Source organism: Lissotriton vulgaris, chromosome 5, assembly GCF_964263255.1.
Source record: "Lissotriton vulgaris chromosome 5, aLisVul1.2, whole genome shotgun sequence".
In the NCBI taxonomy this organism is placed as follows: domain Eukaryota; kingdom Metazoa; phylum Chordata; class Amphibia; order Caudata; family Salamandridae; genus Lissotriton; species Lissotriton vulgaris.
The window spans coordinates 11,243,365-11,257,758 of record NC_141693.1 but is presented as its reverse complement, the minus strand read 5'-3'; the positions used below and the strand labels follow the sequence as shown (position 1 = coordinate 11,257,758).

The following is a 14,394-nucleotide window of genomic DNA, read 5'->3' as shown; positions in this document are numbered from 1 at the left end:
CTCCTGGTCTAATGACAACATGTGGGACTTCCTGTCAAACAGTTTCCGTAATTCAAGACAGAAATCGGCAAAATTGTGTAGCACGGGATCATTCCGCTCCAACAAAGGAATGGTCCAGCTGGAAGCGTTTCCTCCCATGTATGACATTACGAAGGCTGTCTTGTTTATTTATTTATTTATTTGTATGCTTCTATAGCACAAGAATCGAGCCCGAAAGGGTTATCTCCGCGCTTTGACAGCAACAGGCTACGAAGGTACTGTATAGGCAGCGATCCTAAAATTATTTCTCCATAAACAGATTCGTTTTTAACATTTTTCTAAAGGTAAGGTGATTGGAAATCTGTCTTAGGCTAAGGGGCAGGTTGTTCCACAAGGCCGGCCCCACTGATGAGAGGGCTCGGCCGCCTTGTCTGGCTTTTTTAATGAAAGGAGGTTTGAGCAGGAGTAGGTTACTTGACCTTAATTCTCGTTCTGGTTTGTAGGGCTGGAGTAGTTTGGCTAGGTATTTGGGACCATTTCCAAATAAACACTTATGTACAGTGCAGCAAATTTTGAATTTAACCCGTTGGCGTATTGGGAGCCAATGAAGTTTTTTCAACAGGGGTCCAGAAGATGTTCTGGGGGGGGGCATTCAGAATCAGTCTTGCCGCCGTGTTCTGGACCACCTGCAGGCGATTGATGGCATCCTCATTGGCCTGTATCAGAAGCCCATTGCAATAGTCAAGGCGACTTATTACAAAGGCTTGAACCAGAGTCTTTCTGTAGGTGTCAGGTAGCAGGGGGAAGACTCGCCTAAGTAATCCAATGGTGTGAAAACAAGCACCTGCAATTACATTTGCATGTTCTTTAAGATTTAAGTTTTGATCTAGGTTCACACCCAGATTTTTGATGGTAGGTTTAGGAGAAGGTACAGGTCCCAAATCTTGGGGCCACCAATCAGGGGACCAAAGCATGCTAGCTTTTCCGAAACACATTACTTCGGTCTTCCCGACATTGCACTGGAGGTAGTTGGCAGCCATCCAGTTGGAGATGGCCCTCATACCTTCCGCAAAGTTTTCCCTAACATTAGGGTCAGGGGCATGGAAAGGGAAGAGGAGTTGAGTGTCGTCGGCGTACGACACTGGAGTGAACCCGTACTTCCTCACAATCTCAGCAAGGGGGGCCACATATACATTGAATAATGTGGGGCTTAAACATGAGCCCTGTGGCACCCCCTTAGTGAGCGCCCTAGAGATGGAATGGTAAGGGCCCAGGCTGACAGATTGTGAGCGACCGGAGAGAAAGCTCTCTAACCATGCAAGTGCCTGACCTCTGATGCCCACTCCTTGTAGCCGGTTCAGCAAGATCTTGTGGGAAACAGTATCGAAAGCAGCTGACAGGTCTAACAGCACCAGAATCATCGAGCCTCCTCTATCCTGTGACATCTTGATGTTATCGGTCACGGAGAGGAGTGCAGATTCGGTGCTGCAGTTGGGCCTGAATCCGGATTGGGATTGGTCCAGGCCCCCTGTCGCTTCGATAAAGCTAGAGATCTGAGTGTTGACATGATTCTCAGCCAGTTTGGTCAGGAGGGGCAAGAGAGAGATAGGGCGGAGGTTGGAGAGTTCAGTCCAGGGGCAGGTGGTATTTTTTCGTATCGGGTTCACGGTTGCCTCTTTCCACTGTTGCGGAAGCTTACCTTCTTTAAAAGAAAGGTTAAGGATTTTAGTAATAGTAGGGCATAATGATCTGCTCAGGATATTGGTTAACCTAGCCGGGGGCAGATCACAAGGAGAGCCAGATTTCATGTTTTCCAGGAGTGTTTGAACTTCAATTTCTGTAACTTCTGGGATGATTTTAAAGGTCTCCGAGGGGATTTCTTGACATAAGGTAGTGGAGTCTTCCTGATTATTAGGGTGCTTGGCCAAAATTTTATTGTAAATGATGTCAATTTTGTCCTCAAAGAATTGGGAAATGTTGTTGCATAGTTCTTGAGAGAAGGTATCTGGACTTTCGCATGCCAAGGGGTTAGTGAAGGTCTTGAGAATTTTGTATAGTTCTTTAGTGGAGTTAGCAGCTTCATCAAGCTGGGAGCGCAGGCTGATTTTTCTAGCCTTTTTAATGTTATTATAGTAGGTGGATATGGCCTGCTGGTAGAGTGCCTTACTAGCAAGAGAGTGGTCCTTTCTCCATAGCTTTTCCAGTTTCCTACATCTTTGTTTCTCTGTTTTTAGTGAGTCGGAATACCAAATTTCTTTTTTGGTGGTCGGGTGTTTTTTAACAGTCTTTTGCGGGGCTAGAGAGTTTATAGTCTCTAGAAGAGAGCTATTTAATTTGGATAAAGCCAAATCGATGTCATCAGAATCGGAAATATTTGGCTCTTTCCAGGTTTGTTCAAAAGAAGTTGGAGTAATTTTGTGCCATGCTCTTTTAGTAATGCTCGTAGTGGCCGGGGGAGATGATTCATCCTGAAAGATTTGGGGTTTACAGAGGAAATGAAGGCGACATTGGTTTAGGAATGTCTCAAACTTACGAGGGTCTCCGTAAAACCTTTCGGGAGGAGCTAGAGGTATGCCATGGGTCTGCAGTATGTGCACCGTAGGGGCGGCATCTGTGGACGTGGAAGGGGCTGCAAACGCTCCTCCAGGTTGAAATGAAGGAGGTGGGGTCAAGGTGGCAGGCCGAATCAAGGGTTTGGCGCTCGGCTCCTTCTGGGCAAGATCAGACATGTCTCTGCGCAAGTCCGACACTTCCTTATATAATGCTTGATTCTCGGCACGAGATGTTTGGACCTCGTTTTGTAACTCCGTGAAACTCTCCAACAAAGAGGTGAGGACGGCATTAGTATCCATCGTCCGGGCTGGTTAGCGTTCTTGGGCTTGTCAATCTGTAATGATTGAAAGCAGCGCAAGAAGTCGCATGCGCCACTAACCTGAGTTCAATGCCCAGCAGGGACGACGGGATGACTGTCCTTGCCACCTCCCACTGCACGTCACCCAACAATGGGACAAACACCACTATTAGAGCACGCACAGCCGGAGGCCGCAAGGGGAAAAAAAAGGTGGAGGAATGTGGGTTTCTCTGATCTCTTCAGCTCAGGTTCTAGGGTCAGCGGCTTCACTGAGAAGACCTCCCTGGAGGTGGGTGAGAAGATAGAGAGAGAGGATAATGTAACTCTGTACTGCCTTGAACAGCCCCACTTCCCCTGTGTTCCGGGACTTACCACTAGCGTGAATGGATACTCCGTGGATGAAGTCTACAGATTATACAGAAGTTGGTGTAGCTGTTCAACAGGTGTCGAAGAGTTAACTCACTCTCCGCTCCAGGATCCAGCACGGAAGATACTTTCCACGATAAATGTTTTTGACAAGGTATTGCTTGTAGAAAGACCCAAAATGCTCCTTTTGGGGGTAGTATAGCAGCAACGACTCTGCAGGCGCAATCACGCCTGATATCCAAGGATTCAAACTAGTTAACAAACAAGAACGGTGCGACCTGCACAAGGTTTCACTAGGCTTTGAAACGGATAACAAAGAGGAAAACAAAAAGGTAGCAGAAGAGAGCGAGCCCGCTCTCCTCGATCCTCACAAACAAGCGCGGCTCTGTTAAACTCACAGGGACGCGCTGGGTCTCCGCTGATCTGACCACGCAGGCACTTCCAAGCAAGCGCGGCTCTGTTAACTCACAGGGACGCGCTGGGTCTCCGCTGATCTGACCTCGCTGGCACTTTGTCGTCGCGGCGGGTGTTTGATCTCTGACCTCGCTGGCACTTCGTCGTCGCGGCGGTTGTCTGTGAATTGACTAAATGGCTTGAACACGAATCTCCACGGCAGAACTAGATGCACAAACAAACAGGGAACGAACCAGGAACAGGATTGACAAGCCCCGTTTTGTTCAAGGGGTGGAGCTTAAGTAAGTTCTTCCCATTGTGCCTGATCCCGGCGTCGCTTGGCCTTCTGGGACTGGTAGTTTTTCCTTAGATGACCTACAATATGATGTCTGCGGCAACCTGCCTTTCTGCCAAGGGTGATCGCTACAATCGCCTACGCCAGCCGCTCCCTGACAGACACGGAGCAGAGATATTCACAAATAGAGAGAGAGGCCATAGCCATCCATTGGGCCTGCCGGCACTTTCACGTGTATGTATACGGCCACTCCTTCACGGTGACCACGGACCACAAGCCACTCATACCTCTATTCCAAGGCTCAGTATCCAAACCACCTCCGCAAATTGAAAAATGGATACTCCAACTGCAAGGGTACGACTACCGAGTGGAGTATAAGCCCGGATCAACAAATCCCGCGGACTACCTATCAAGACACCCCCTAGAGGCAACACCGGAAGAGAAAGAGGACGCAGAGGACACAGAGGAATATGTTCAGCTGGTGACCGAGAGATCCCGACCATTACCCATGAGCCTCGACTCTATTATCGAAGCGTCACAACGCGATGAGTGCCTTCAACTGGTCGCCACTGCGGTCCAGTCAGGAAACTGGCGCCTCATCAAGGATTCTCTGGGCAGAAGAACACCACAGGCCAAAGCAACTCTGGAGTCTATCCTACGAATCAAGGAAGAACTGTCCCTCGACAGCCAAGGGTGCCTGCTACGAGGCCCCCGTCTAGTCATGCCGGCCAGCCTAACCCGTCAAGCGGTGGAACTCACACACAGAGGACACCAGGGCATGGTAAAGACCAAAAGCAGGCTGAGAGCCAAGGTGTGGTTTCCAGGGATGGACCTAATGGTAGAAGAAACGGTCACAACATGCAACTGGTGTCAGGCGGCGGGGCAACCAGACCGCCCCCACCCAGTCGTAACCGAAGACAACCCTCAGAGGCAATGGGAATGCGTAAGCGCTGATTTTGGACACCTCCCCGACGGACGATATGCACTAGTGATCATTAACGATTTCACCAAGTATCCCGAAGAAGAAATCGTGGGGAGCCAAACGGCCACGGAAGTCATCGCCAAATTTGAAAAACGATCGCCTCTCATGGCATTTTTGATGTAGTCAAAACGTGCAATGGACCACCCTTTCAAGGTCAAGAGTACCGAATACCGAGTACCGAATACCTACAGAGCTGGGGCATCCACCACAGGAAAATTACCCCGCGCTGGCCTCAAGCCAACGGGGAAGTGGAGAGGTTCATGCGCATGCTCAATAAGACCATTCGCATAGCTCTAGCAGATGGATCGCCACTGGAGAGAGCCATTTACAGCTTCCTGAGGGAATATCGTATGACCCCGCACGTTACAACGAAAGCGGCGCCAGGGGCATCGCATCGACCATGGGCCGAACAGTGAAGGACACACTTCCAAATCACCCTACGTGGGTTCCCGAGCGAATCTGCAAAGAAAAGACATTGGCAAATCGCACTCGGTCCAATGACCAAGCCAGCAGACAGCGAGGGGCCCGCGAATCCACCATCCAACCAAGTGACCGAGTCTACGTCAAAGATCGATACCCCAGAAGCAAATTCCGACTTCCGTTTGAACACCAACCGTGGACTGTCACTCGCCGGACCGGCACCATGGTAACTGCTCAGAGAGGGCTCGAAACGGTCACCAGAGACATCTCGTTCTTTAAGAAAGCACACCAGAGCACGTCCCTGAGTCCAGAGCAGCACAGGCTGTGTCCGCAGCAACGAGAAGAACCAGGGACTGATCAGTGGGTCTCAGGCGAGGAAGACCTGAGGGAACAAGACACTTCGCAGCTCTCCACCACCCCCGTGGGCGGGGCGTCAAATGTGTTTTCCCCGGCTGGGGGAAGCAACGCCCCATCTCCGGGGACCCCAAGGGTGGCACTGCCCCGAGGAGGACAGTCCAGATACGAACTGCGAAGAAATCCAGCACCCTCCTCCCAGCTCGCTGACTACCTGATGGAGTGAGGCCCTGGACGAACACTGATGAACTGGTAACATATCCATTGGTTACAATTTACTGCGCTTTTTGTGTTTGACACTGTTTTGATAAAGGTTAGAAGGAATGTAGGGTTCGGAGCGTGAGGCAGCGGTCTAGCTGACCCACGCTGCCGGAGCACTCCGTGCTGACGCGTGACGTCAGGCGCGGGGGAGTGGATATAATAAAGAGGCGTGGCCACGACAAACCAGTCGGGACCATGCGTAACCAGCAACTAAGGCTCCTGTATTTATTTAGCGTTGCGAGGCCGCACCGAGTAGCGCTAGCCAAACGACAAACCCTACATTAATGTGAGGGACCCTTTCACGGGCACATGGACTTGAGTCCACCAGCCTATTCCAGGCCCTCAAAGCTATCAAAATAGATTGGGCGATCGTTATCAGTTGCTTTTAAAGCGTACTAAATTAATAAACAATAGCTGCTCTGCTTATCTCTGATTTCTTCAAACAGTGCCACCATGTGGCGGCTGTCATAAGTGCCAGTGTCGACAATTAAGTGCCTGTGCCGAGCACCGGAAGCCACCGGGGTTTAAAGTAAGTACTAAGCTGTGGAATGTGGATGCTTGCTTGGTTGCTCATGGTTAGTAAGATATGTGTAAGTGTCAACATTTAGTAATTGTTCCAGTTCATTAGTGTGAAAATAAAACGGTTTGATCGTGCTAAAAACTTTGTAGTTCGTCATGCGTATGTGTGCTACAGGACGGTGCCATTTCTTTGGCTGCATTAGGCAGGGGTTAAGTCTCTTTTGTTCCTTTTCTCTTGCTTGGGTCTGCCAAGTATTCATCTATTCACGGAGAGGTTGATCTTGACAAGTGCACCTTGTGTTGTGCCGGATATCATGAGTTCTGAGCGCTGCTGAGGGGGTTTGTTGCACACACTTCTGCAGTACATTTGAGCGCAGTGACCACCACGATGACAGGAAGGGGCTGTCTTACTGGATGGTGTCATAGTCGTTTGAACGCAATACATGAAAGCTGATGGTTGGTGGGGGCAACCATAGCCAGTGGCACTGTCAGGGCCGGCTTTAACACTGGTGGCGCCCCGTGCGACAGTACATGTTGGCCCCACCCCATCCCCAATGACCACCTCTGCCACGGATTCCCCCACAAGCACCCTTTAACAGTGCCCCTAAAGTCTCCAATCCCCTGTCTCTCGGATTCATTTAGCTTTTTAGCACCACTCATACCAGTGTAAGGTGTCAGAGCACTTTCCATCACACACACACTGCAATCATATGTCTGTAAATCAGTGTATGGGAAATGTTACATCAGACAGGACTCCAAGATGTAATGTAGGACGGACATGTCATCGATACTGGTAGACAATATAGTTTGAGTCCTTATTCTTTAAAGCACAAATTCAGAATTTAAAACGTAACACTATTGTTAGAGTTTCTTTTTAATTCTACCCAAATGAACCCTTTTGGCAAGATTAAGATAAAAAGACTGGGCAGCAAACATATAGCGCCAACATATACCTTGCAGTTTGCGTGCAGCTCTTTGAGGACAGCTAATAGCTCAATGCTCTAAGTTAGGATTTTGACTTATAAACGACTGACCTATTTACATTATATGCACTTTGTTACCAGCATAGTACACGTTCATAGCAGCAGGCATGTTAGCCCTAACGCGCTACCTTAAGATGAGTCAAAACTTCCACTAAACAAAACTCCGGTCTCTTTCCACGAAGAAGATTAATCACATCTTGACATTGTAATTGATGCCTGGAAATTGCTGAAGGCCAGGAACATGGCAGCAGCTGCTCTTAAAATAATAATATACTTGCGAAAAGGACGCCCCCACAAGTCAGCACCCGGTGCGGTGGCACCGATCGCACTTACTTAGAGCCATCCCTGGGCACTGGTAACAGCTAATAAGCACTGGCATAGCCAATAGGTCTCACCTTTGGGACCTTATAAGTGTTTAGCCATGCAACACTTGATGTTGTTGCACCAAGGATATTGTGCTGCATAACTAAATACTTATAAGGACCCAAAGCGAGACCTATTGGCTATGCCAATGTTTGTTTTATTCAGTGTAACATTATATTTAAAGCCCTTGTTTTATCTGCAAGCTAGAGAGGACAGTCTATGCTGTTTGTCAAAGTGAGGGCCTCACTCTTGTCAGCCAGAGGAAAGTATGTGGGAATGTGAGAACATTTCCACAAACCAGGAGAGCATACAATCCATGTCTTTTAAGGCCCTTTTTAAAATGTGTGGGTTCTTCATCCTGTTCACATTCATAATCCTTGCATGGCTAATGTTTTACTTCATAGCACCATCATTGTTTGCCATTTATTTTTCTCTAGTTGAGTGAGCAGTAGTTATAGCTATACTATAGTTGTGTTCTGGCTGCTGACCCTTCCCTGCCAAGGTAGACAGAGTCGGTGTCAGAGCTGGGGATTCAATAGGGGGTTCACCTCTATAATCAAGGAAGGGCTCCCAGGCGGGGTCACCATGCGTTCCTCAAGGGCAGGGGCGCTGGAACATCCGGGATGACCATCTGTCCCTGGAGGACTGAGAGTTATCCCGCTCCTGAGGACTGCTGTGGGGCGACCTTCTGCCCCTCAAGGGGAAAGGCACCTGTGAAGGGTCACCTTCTGTCCCTGGAGGGACACTCCTCCTGTCCCTGGAAGGCAGGGCGTGGCTTCTAGGCAGAGTCGCCCCTCAATTCTGGGTGGTGTGCCTGTATGCCCTTCACAGGACAGGGCTCCTTGGTTGGCTGGCGTTCTGTCCTCAGAAGGGCAGAGCTCACAAATTCTAGGCGGAGCCGCCCTTCACTCCTGGGTGTCGTCGGCATCTGTCCCTGGAATGGGAGTGTAGGTTGCATTGGGTTAGGAGGGCAAGGGGGGTGGGGGGGTTGCACTCACTGGTCCTCTGCACCGTATCCCTCCAGAAGCGCTGGGCATTGAGTTTACAGACCCGCCTCTTTTCCTCCATCCATAAGCTGGTGCTGCTGCTGTTGTTCAGAGCATGGATGAGCATCATGGTGGCGTTGAATACTTGCTCGTCCATGAAGCAGTCTGTGCAGGGCGCGAAGCTCTGGTTGCTGGCGTCGTACTCCACCAGGTTCTGCTTGTTGAAGACCAGCGTGTTCTTGAAAGCCATGTCCTCCAGGTTCCCGCCAGAGTAACACTGCCCAAGGATCTGCAGAACAAAGCCAACTGTGGAGGAAGAGGACACAGAGTATCAGATGTGGAATGGAAGAGGACACAGAGTATCAGCTTTAGAGTGAAAGAGGACACAGAGTATCAGATGTGGAGTGGAAGAGGACAGAGAGTATCAGCTTTAGAGTGAAAGAGGACACAGAGTATCAGATGTGGAATGGAAGAGGACACAGAGTATCAGCTTTAGAGTGAAAGAGGGCACAGAGTATCAGATGTGGAATGGAAGAGGACACAGAGTATCAGATGTGGAATGGAAGAGGACACAGAGTATCAGATGTGAAATGGAAGAGGACACAGAGTATCAGATGTGGAATGGAAAAGGACACAGAGTATCAGATGTGGAATGGAAAAGGACACATAGTATCAGCTTTAGAGTGAAAGAGGACACAGAGTATCAGATGTGGAATTGGAGAGGACACAGAGTATCAACTATAGAGTGAAAGAGGACACAGAGTATCAGATGTGGAATTGGAGAGGACACAGAGTATCAACTATAGAGTGAAAGAGGACACAGAGCATCAGATGTGGAATTGGAGAGGACACAGAGTATCAGATGTGGAATGGAAGAGGACACAGAGTATCAGCTATAGAGTGAAAGAGGACACAGAGTATCAGATGTGGAATGGAAGAGGACACAGAGTATCAGATGTGGAATGGAAGAGGACACAGAGTATCAGATGTGGAATGGAAGAGGACACAGAGTATCAGCTTTAGAGTGAAAGAGGACACAGAGCATCAGATGTGGAATTGGAGAGGACACAGAGTATCAACTATAGAGTGAAAGAGGACACAGAGTATCAACTATAGAGTGAAAGAGGACACAGAGTATCAGATGTGGAATGGAAGAGGACACAGAGTATCAGATGTGGAATGGAAGAGGACACAGAGTATCAACTATAGAGTGAAAGAGGACACAGAGTATCAGATGTGGAATGGAAGAGGACACAGAGTATCAGATGTGGAATGGAAGAGGACACAGAGTATCAGATGTGGAATGGAAAAGGACACAGAGTATCAACTATAGAGTGAAAGAGGACACAGAGTATCAGATGTGGAATGGAAGAGGACACAGAGTATCAGATGTGGAATGGAAAAGGACACAGAGTATCAGCTTTAGAGTGAAAGAGGACACAGAGTATCAGCTTTAGAGTGAAAGAGGACACAGAGCATCAGATGTGGAATTGGAGAGGACACAGAGTATCAACTATAGAGTGAAAGAGGACACAGAGTATCAACTATAGAGTGAAAGAGGACACAGAGTATCAGATGTGGAATGGAAAAGGACACAGAGTATCAGATGTGGAATGGAAGAGGACACAGAGTATCAGATGTGGAATGGAAGAGGACACAGAGTATCAGATGTGGAATGGAAGAGGACACAGAGTATCAACTATAGAGTGAAAGAGGACACAGAGTATCAGATGTGGAATGGAAGAGGACACAGAGTATCAGATGTGGAATGGAAGAGGACACAGAGTATCAGATGTGGAATGGAAGAGGACACAGAGTATCAACTATAGAGTGAAAGAGGACACAGAGTATCAGATGTGGAATGGAAGAGGACAGAGTATCAGATGTGAAATGGAAGAGGATACAGAGTATCAGATGTGAAATGGAAGAGTACAGAGTATCAGATGTGAAATGGAAGAGGACACAGAGTATCAGATGTGGAATGGAAAAGGACACAGAGTATCAGATGTGGAATGGAAGAGGACACAGAGTATCAGATGTGGAATGGAAAAGGACACAGAGTATCAGATGTGGAATGGAAGAGGACACAGAGTATCAACTATAGAGTGAAAGAGGACACAGAGTATCAGATGTGGAATGGAAGAGGACACAGAGTATCAACTATAGAGTGAAAGAGGACACAGAGTATCAGATGTGAAATGGAAGAGGACACAGAGTATCAACTATAGAGTGAAAGAGGACACAGAGTATCAGATGTGGAATGGAAGAGGACACATAGTATCAGATGTGGAATGGAAGAGGACACAGAGTATCAGCTTTAGAGTGAAAGAGGACACAGAGTATCAGATGTGAAATGGAAGAGGACACAGAGTATCAGCTTTAGAGTGAAAGAGGACACAGAGTATCAGATGTGAAATGGAAGAGGACACAGAGTATCAACTATAGAGTGAAAGAGGACACAGAGTATCAGATGTGGAATGGAAGAGGACACAGAGTATCAGCTTTAGAGTGAAAGAGGACACAGAGTATCAGATGTGGAATGGAAGAGGACACAGAGTATCAGCTTTAGAGTGAAAGAGGACACAGAGTATCAGATGTGAAATGGAAGAGGACACAGAGTATCAACTATAGAGTGAAAGAGGACACAGAGTATCAGATGTGGAATGGAAGAGGACACAGAGTATCAACTATAGAGTGAAAGAGGACACAGAGTATCAGATGTGGAATGGAAGAGGACACAGAGTATCAGATGTGGAATGGAAGAGGACACAGAGTATCAACTATAGAGTGAAAGAGGACACAGAGTATCAGATGTGGAATGGAAGAGGACACAGAGTATCAACTATAGAGTGAAAGAGGACACAGAGTATCAGCTTTAGAGTGAAAGAGGACACAGAGTATCAGATGTGAAATGGAAGAGGACACAGAGTATCAACTATAGAGTGAAAGAGGACACAGAGTATCAGATGTGGAATGGAAGAGGACACAGAGTATCAGCTTTAGAGTGAAAGAGGACACAGAGTATCAGATGTGGAATGGAAGAGGACACAGAGTATCAGCTTTAGAGTGAAAGAGGACACAGAGTATCAGATGTGGAATGGAAGAGGACAGAGTATCAGATGTGGAATGGAAGAGAACACAGAGTATCAGATGTGGAATGGAGGAGGACAGAGTATCAGATGTGAAATGGAAGAGGACACAGAGTATCAGCTTTAGAGTGAAAGAGGACACAGAGTATCAGATGTGGAATGGAAGAGGACACAGAGTATCAGATGTGGAATGGAAGAGGACACAGAGTATCAGATGTGAAATGGAAGAGGACACAGAGTATCAACTATAGAGTGAAAGAGGACACAGAGTATCAGATGTGGAATGGAAGAGGACACAGAGTATCAACTATAGAGTGAAAGAGGACACAGAGTATCAGATGTGGAATGGAAGAGGACACAGAGTATCAGATGTGGAATGGAAGAGGACACAGAGTATCAACTATAGAGTGAAAGAGGACACAGAGTATCAGATGTGGAATGGAAGAGGACACAGAGTATCAGATGTGGAATGGAAAAGGACACAGAGTATCAGATGTGGAATGGAAGAGGACACAGAGTATCAGATGTGGAATGGAAGAGGACACAGAGTATCAGATGTGGAATGGAAAAGGACACAGAGTATCAGCTTTAGAGTGAAAGAGGACACAGAGTATCAGATGTGGAATTGGAGAGGACACAGAGTATCAGATGTGGAATGGAAGAGGACACAGAGTATCAGATGTGGAATGGAAAAGGACACAGAGTATCAGCTTTAGAGTGAAAGAGGACACAGAGTATCAGATGTGGAATTGGAGAGGACACAGAGTATCAGATGTGGAATGGAAGAGGACACAGAGTATCAACTATAGAGTGAAAGAGGACACAGAGTATCAGCTTTAGAGTGAAAGAGGACACAGAGTATCAGATGTGAAATGGAAGAGGACACAGAGTATCAACTATAGAGTGAAAGAGGACACAGAGTATCAGATGTGGAATGGAAGAGGACACAGAGTATCAGCTTTAGAGTGAAAGAGGACACAGAGTATCAGATGTGAAATGGAAGAGGACACAGAGTATCAACTATAGAGTGAAAGAGGACACAGAGTATCAGATGTGGAATGGAAGAAGACACAGAGTATCAACTATAGAGTGGAAGAGGACACAGAGTATCAGATGTGGAATGGAAGAGGACACAGAGTATCAGATGTGGAATGGAAGAGGACACAGAGTATCAACTATAGAGTGAAAGAGGACACAGAGTATCAGATGTGGAATGGAAGAGGACACAGAGTATCAGATGTGGAATGGAAGAGGACACAGAGTATCAGATGTGGAATGGAAGAGGACACAGAGTATCAACTATAGAGTGAAAGAGGACACAGAGTATCAGATGTGGAATGGAAGAGGACACGGAGTATCAGATGTGAAATGGAAGAGGACACAGAGTATCAGATGTGGAATGGAAGAGGACAGAGTATCAGATGTGGAATGGAAGAGAACACAGAGTATCAGATGTGGAATGGAGGAGGACAGAGTATCAGATGTGAAATGGAAGAGGACACAGAGTATCAGCTTTAGAGTGAAAGAGGACACAGAGTATCAGATGTGGAATGGAAGAGGACACAGAGTATCAACTATAGAGTGAAAGAGGACACAGAGTATCAGATGTGGAATGGAAAAGGACACAGAGTATCAGATGTGGAATGGAAGAGGACACAGAGTATCAGATGTGAAATGGAAGAGGACACAGAGTATCAGCTTTAGAGTGAAAGAGGACACAGAGTATCAGATGTGGAATGGAAGAGGACACAGAGTATCAACTATAGAGTGAAAGAGGACACAGAGTATCAGATGTGGAATGGAAAAGGACACAGAGTATCAGATGTGGAATGGAAGAGGACACAGAGTATCAACTATAGAGTGAAAGAGGACACAGAGTATCAGATGTGGAATGGAAAAGGACACAGAGTATCAGATGTGGAATGGAAGAGGACACAGAGTATCAACTATAGAGTGAAAGAGGACACAGAGTATCAGCTATAGAGTGAAAGAGGACACAGAGTATCAGATGTGGAATGGAAAAGGACACAGAGTATCAGATGTGGAATGGAAGAGGACACAGAGTATCAACTATAGAGTGAAAGAGGACACAGAGTATCAGATGTGGAATGGAAAAGGACACAGAGTATCAGATGTGGAATGGAAGAGGACACAGAGTATCAGATGTGAAATGGAAGAGGACACAGAGTATCAGCTTTAGAGTGAAAGAGGACACAGAGTATCAGATGTGGAATGGAAGAGGACACAGAGTATCAACTATAGAGTGAAAGAGGACACAGAGTATCAGATGTGGAATGGAAAAGGACACAGAGTATCAGATGTGGAATGGAAGAGGACACAGAGTATCAACTATAGAGTGAAAGAGGACACAGAGTATCAGATGTGGAATGGAAAAGGACACAGAGTATCAGATGTGGAATGGAAGAGGACACAGAGTATCAGATGTGGAGTGAAAGAGGACACAGAGTATCAGCTATAGAGTGAAAGAGGACACAGAGTATCAGATGTGAAATGGAAGAGGACAGAGTATCAGCTTTAGAGTGAAAGAGGACA

At 47.0% G+C, this 14,394-nt stretch overlaps 1 protein-coding gene across 1 annotated transcript in view; it reads right to left on the bottom strand.

The window, feature by feature from the left end:
* Positions 1 to 14,394, bottom strand: part of LOC147709986 (class II histocompatibility antigen, M beta 1 chain-like) — a 224,576-nt gene that overhangs the window by 153,578 nt on the left and 56,604 nt on the right. Inside the window, exon 2 of the mRNA XM_086919915.1 lies at positions 8,765 to 9,058. Coding sequence (XP_086776041.1) covers positions 8,765 to 9,058 — 294 coding nt within the window. The remainder of the gene's footprint in view (positions 1 to 8,764; positions 9,059 to 14,394) is intronic.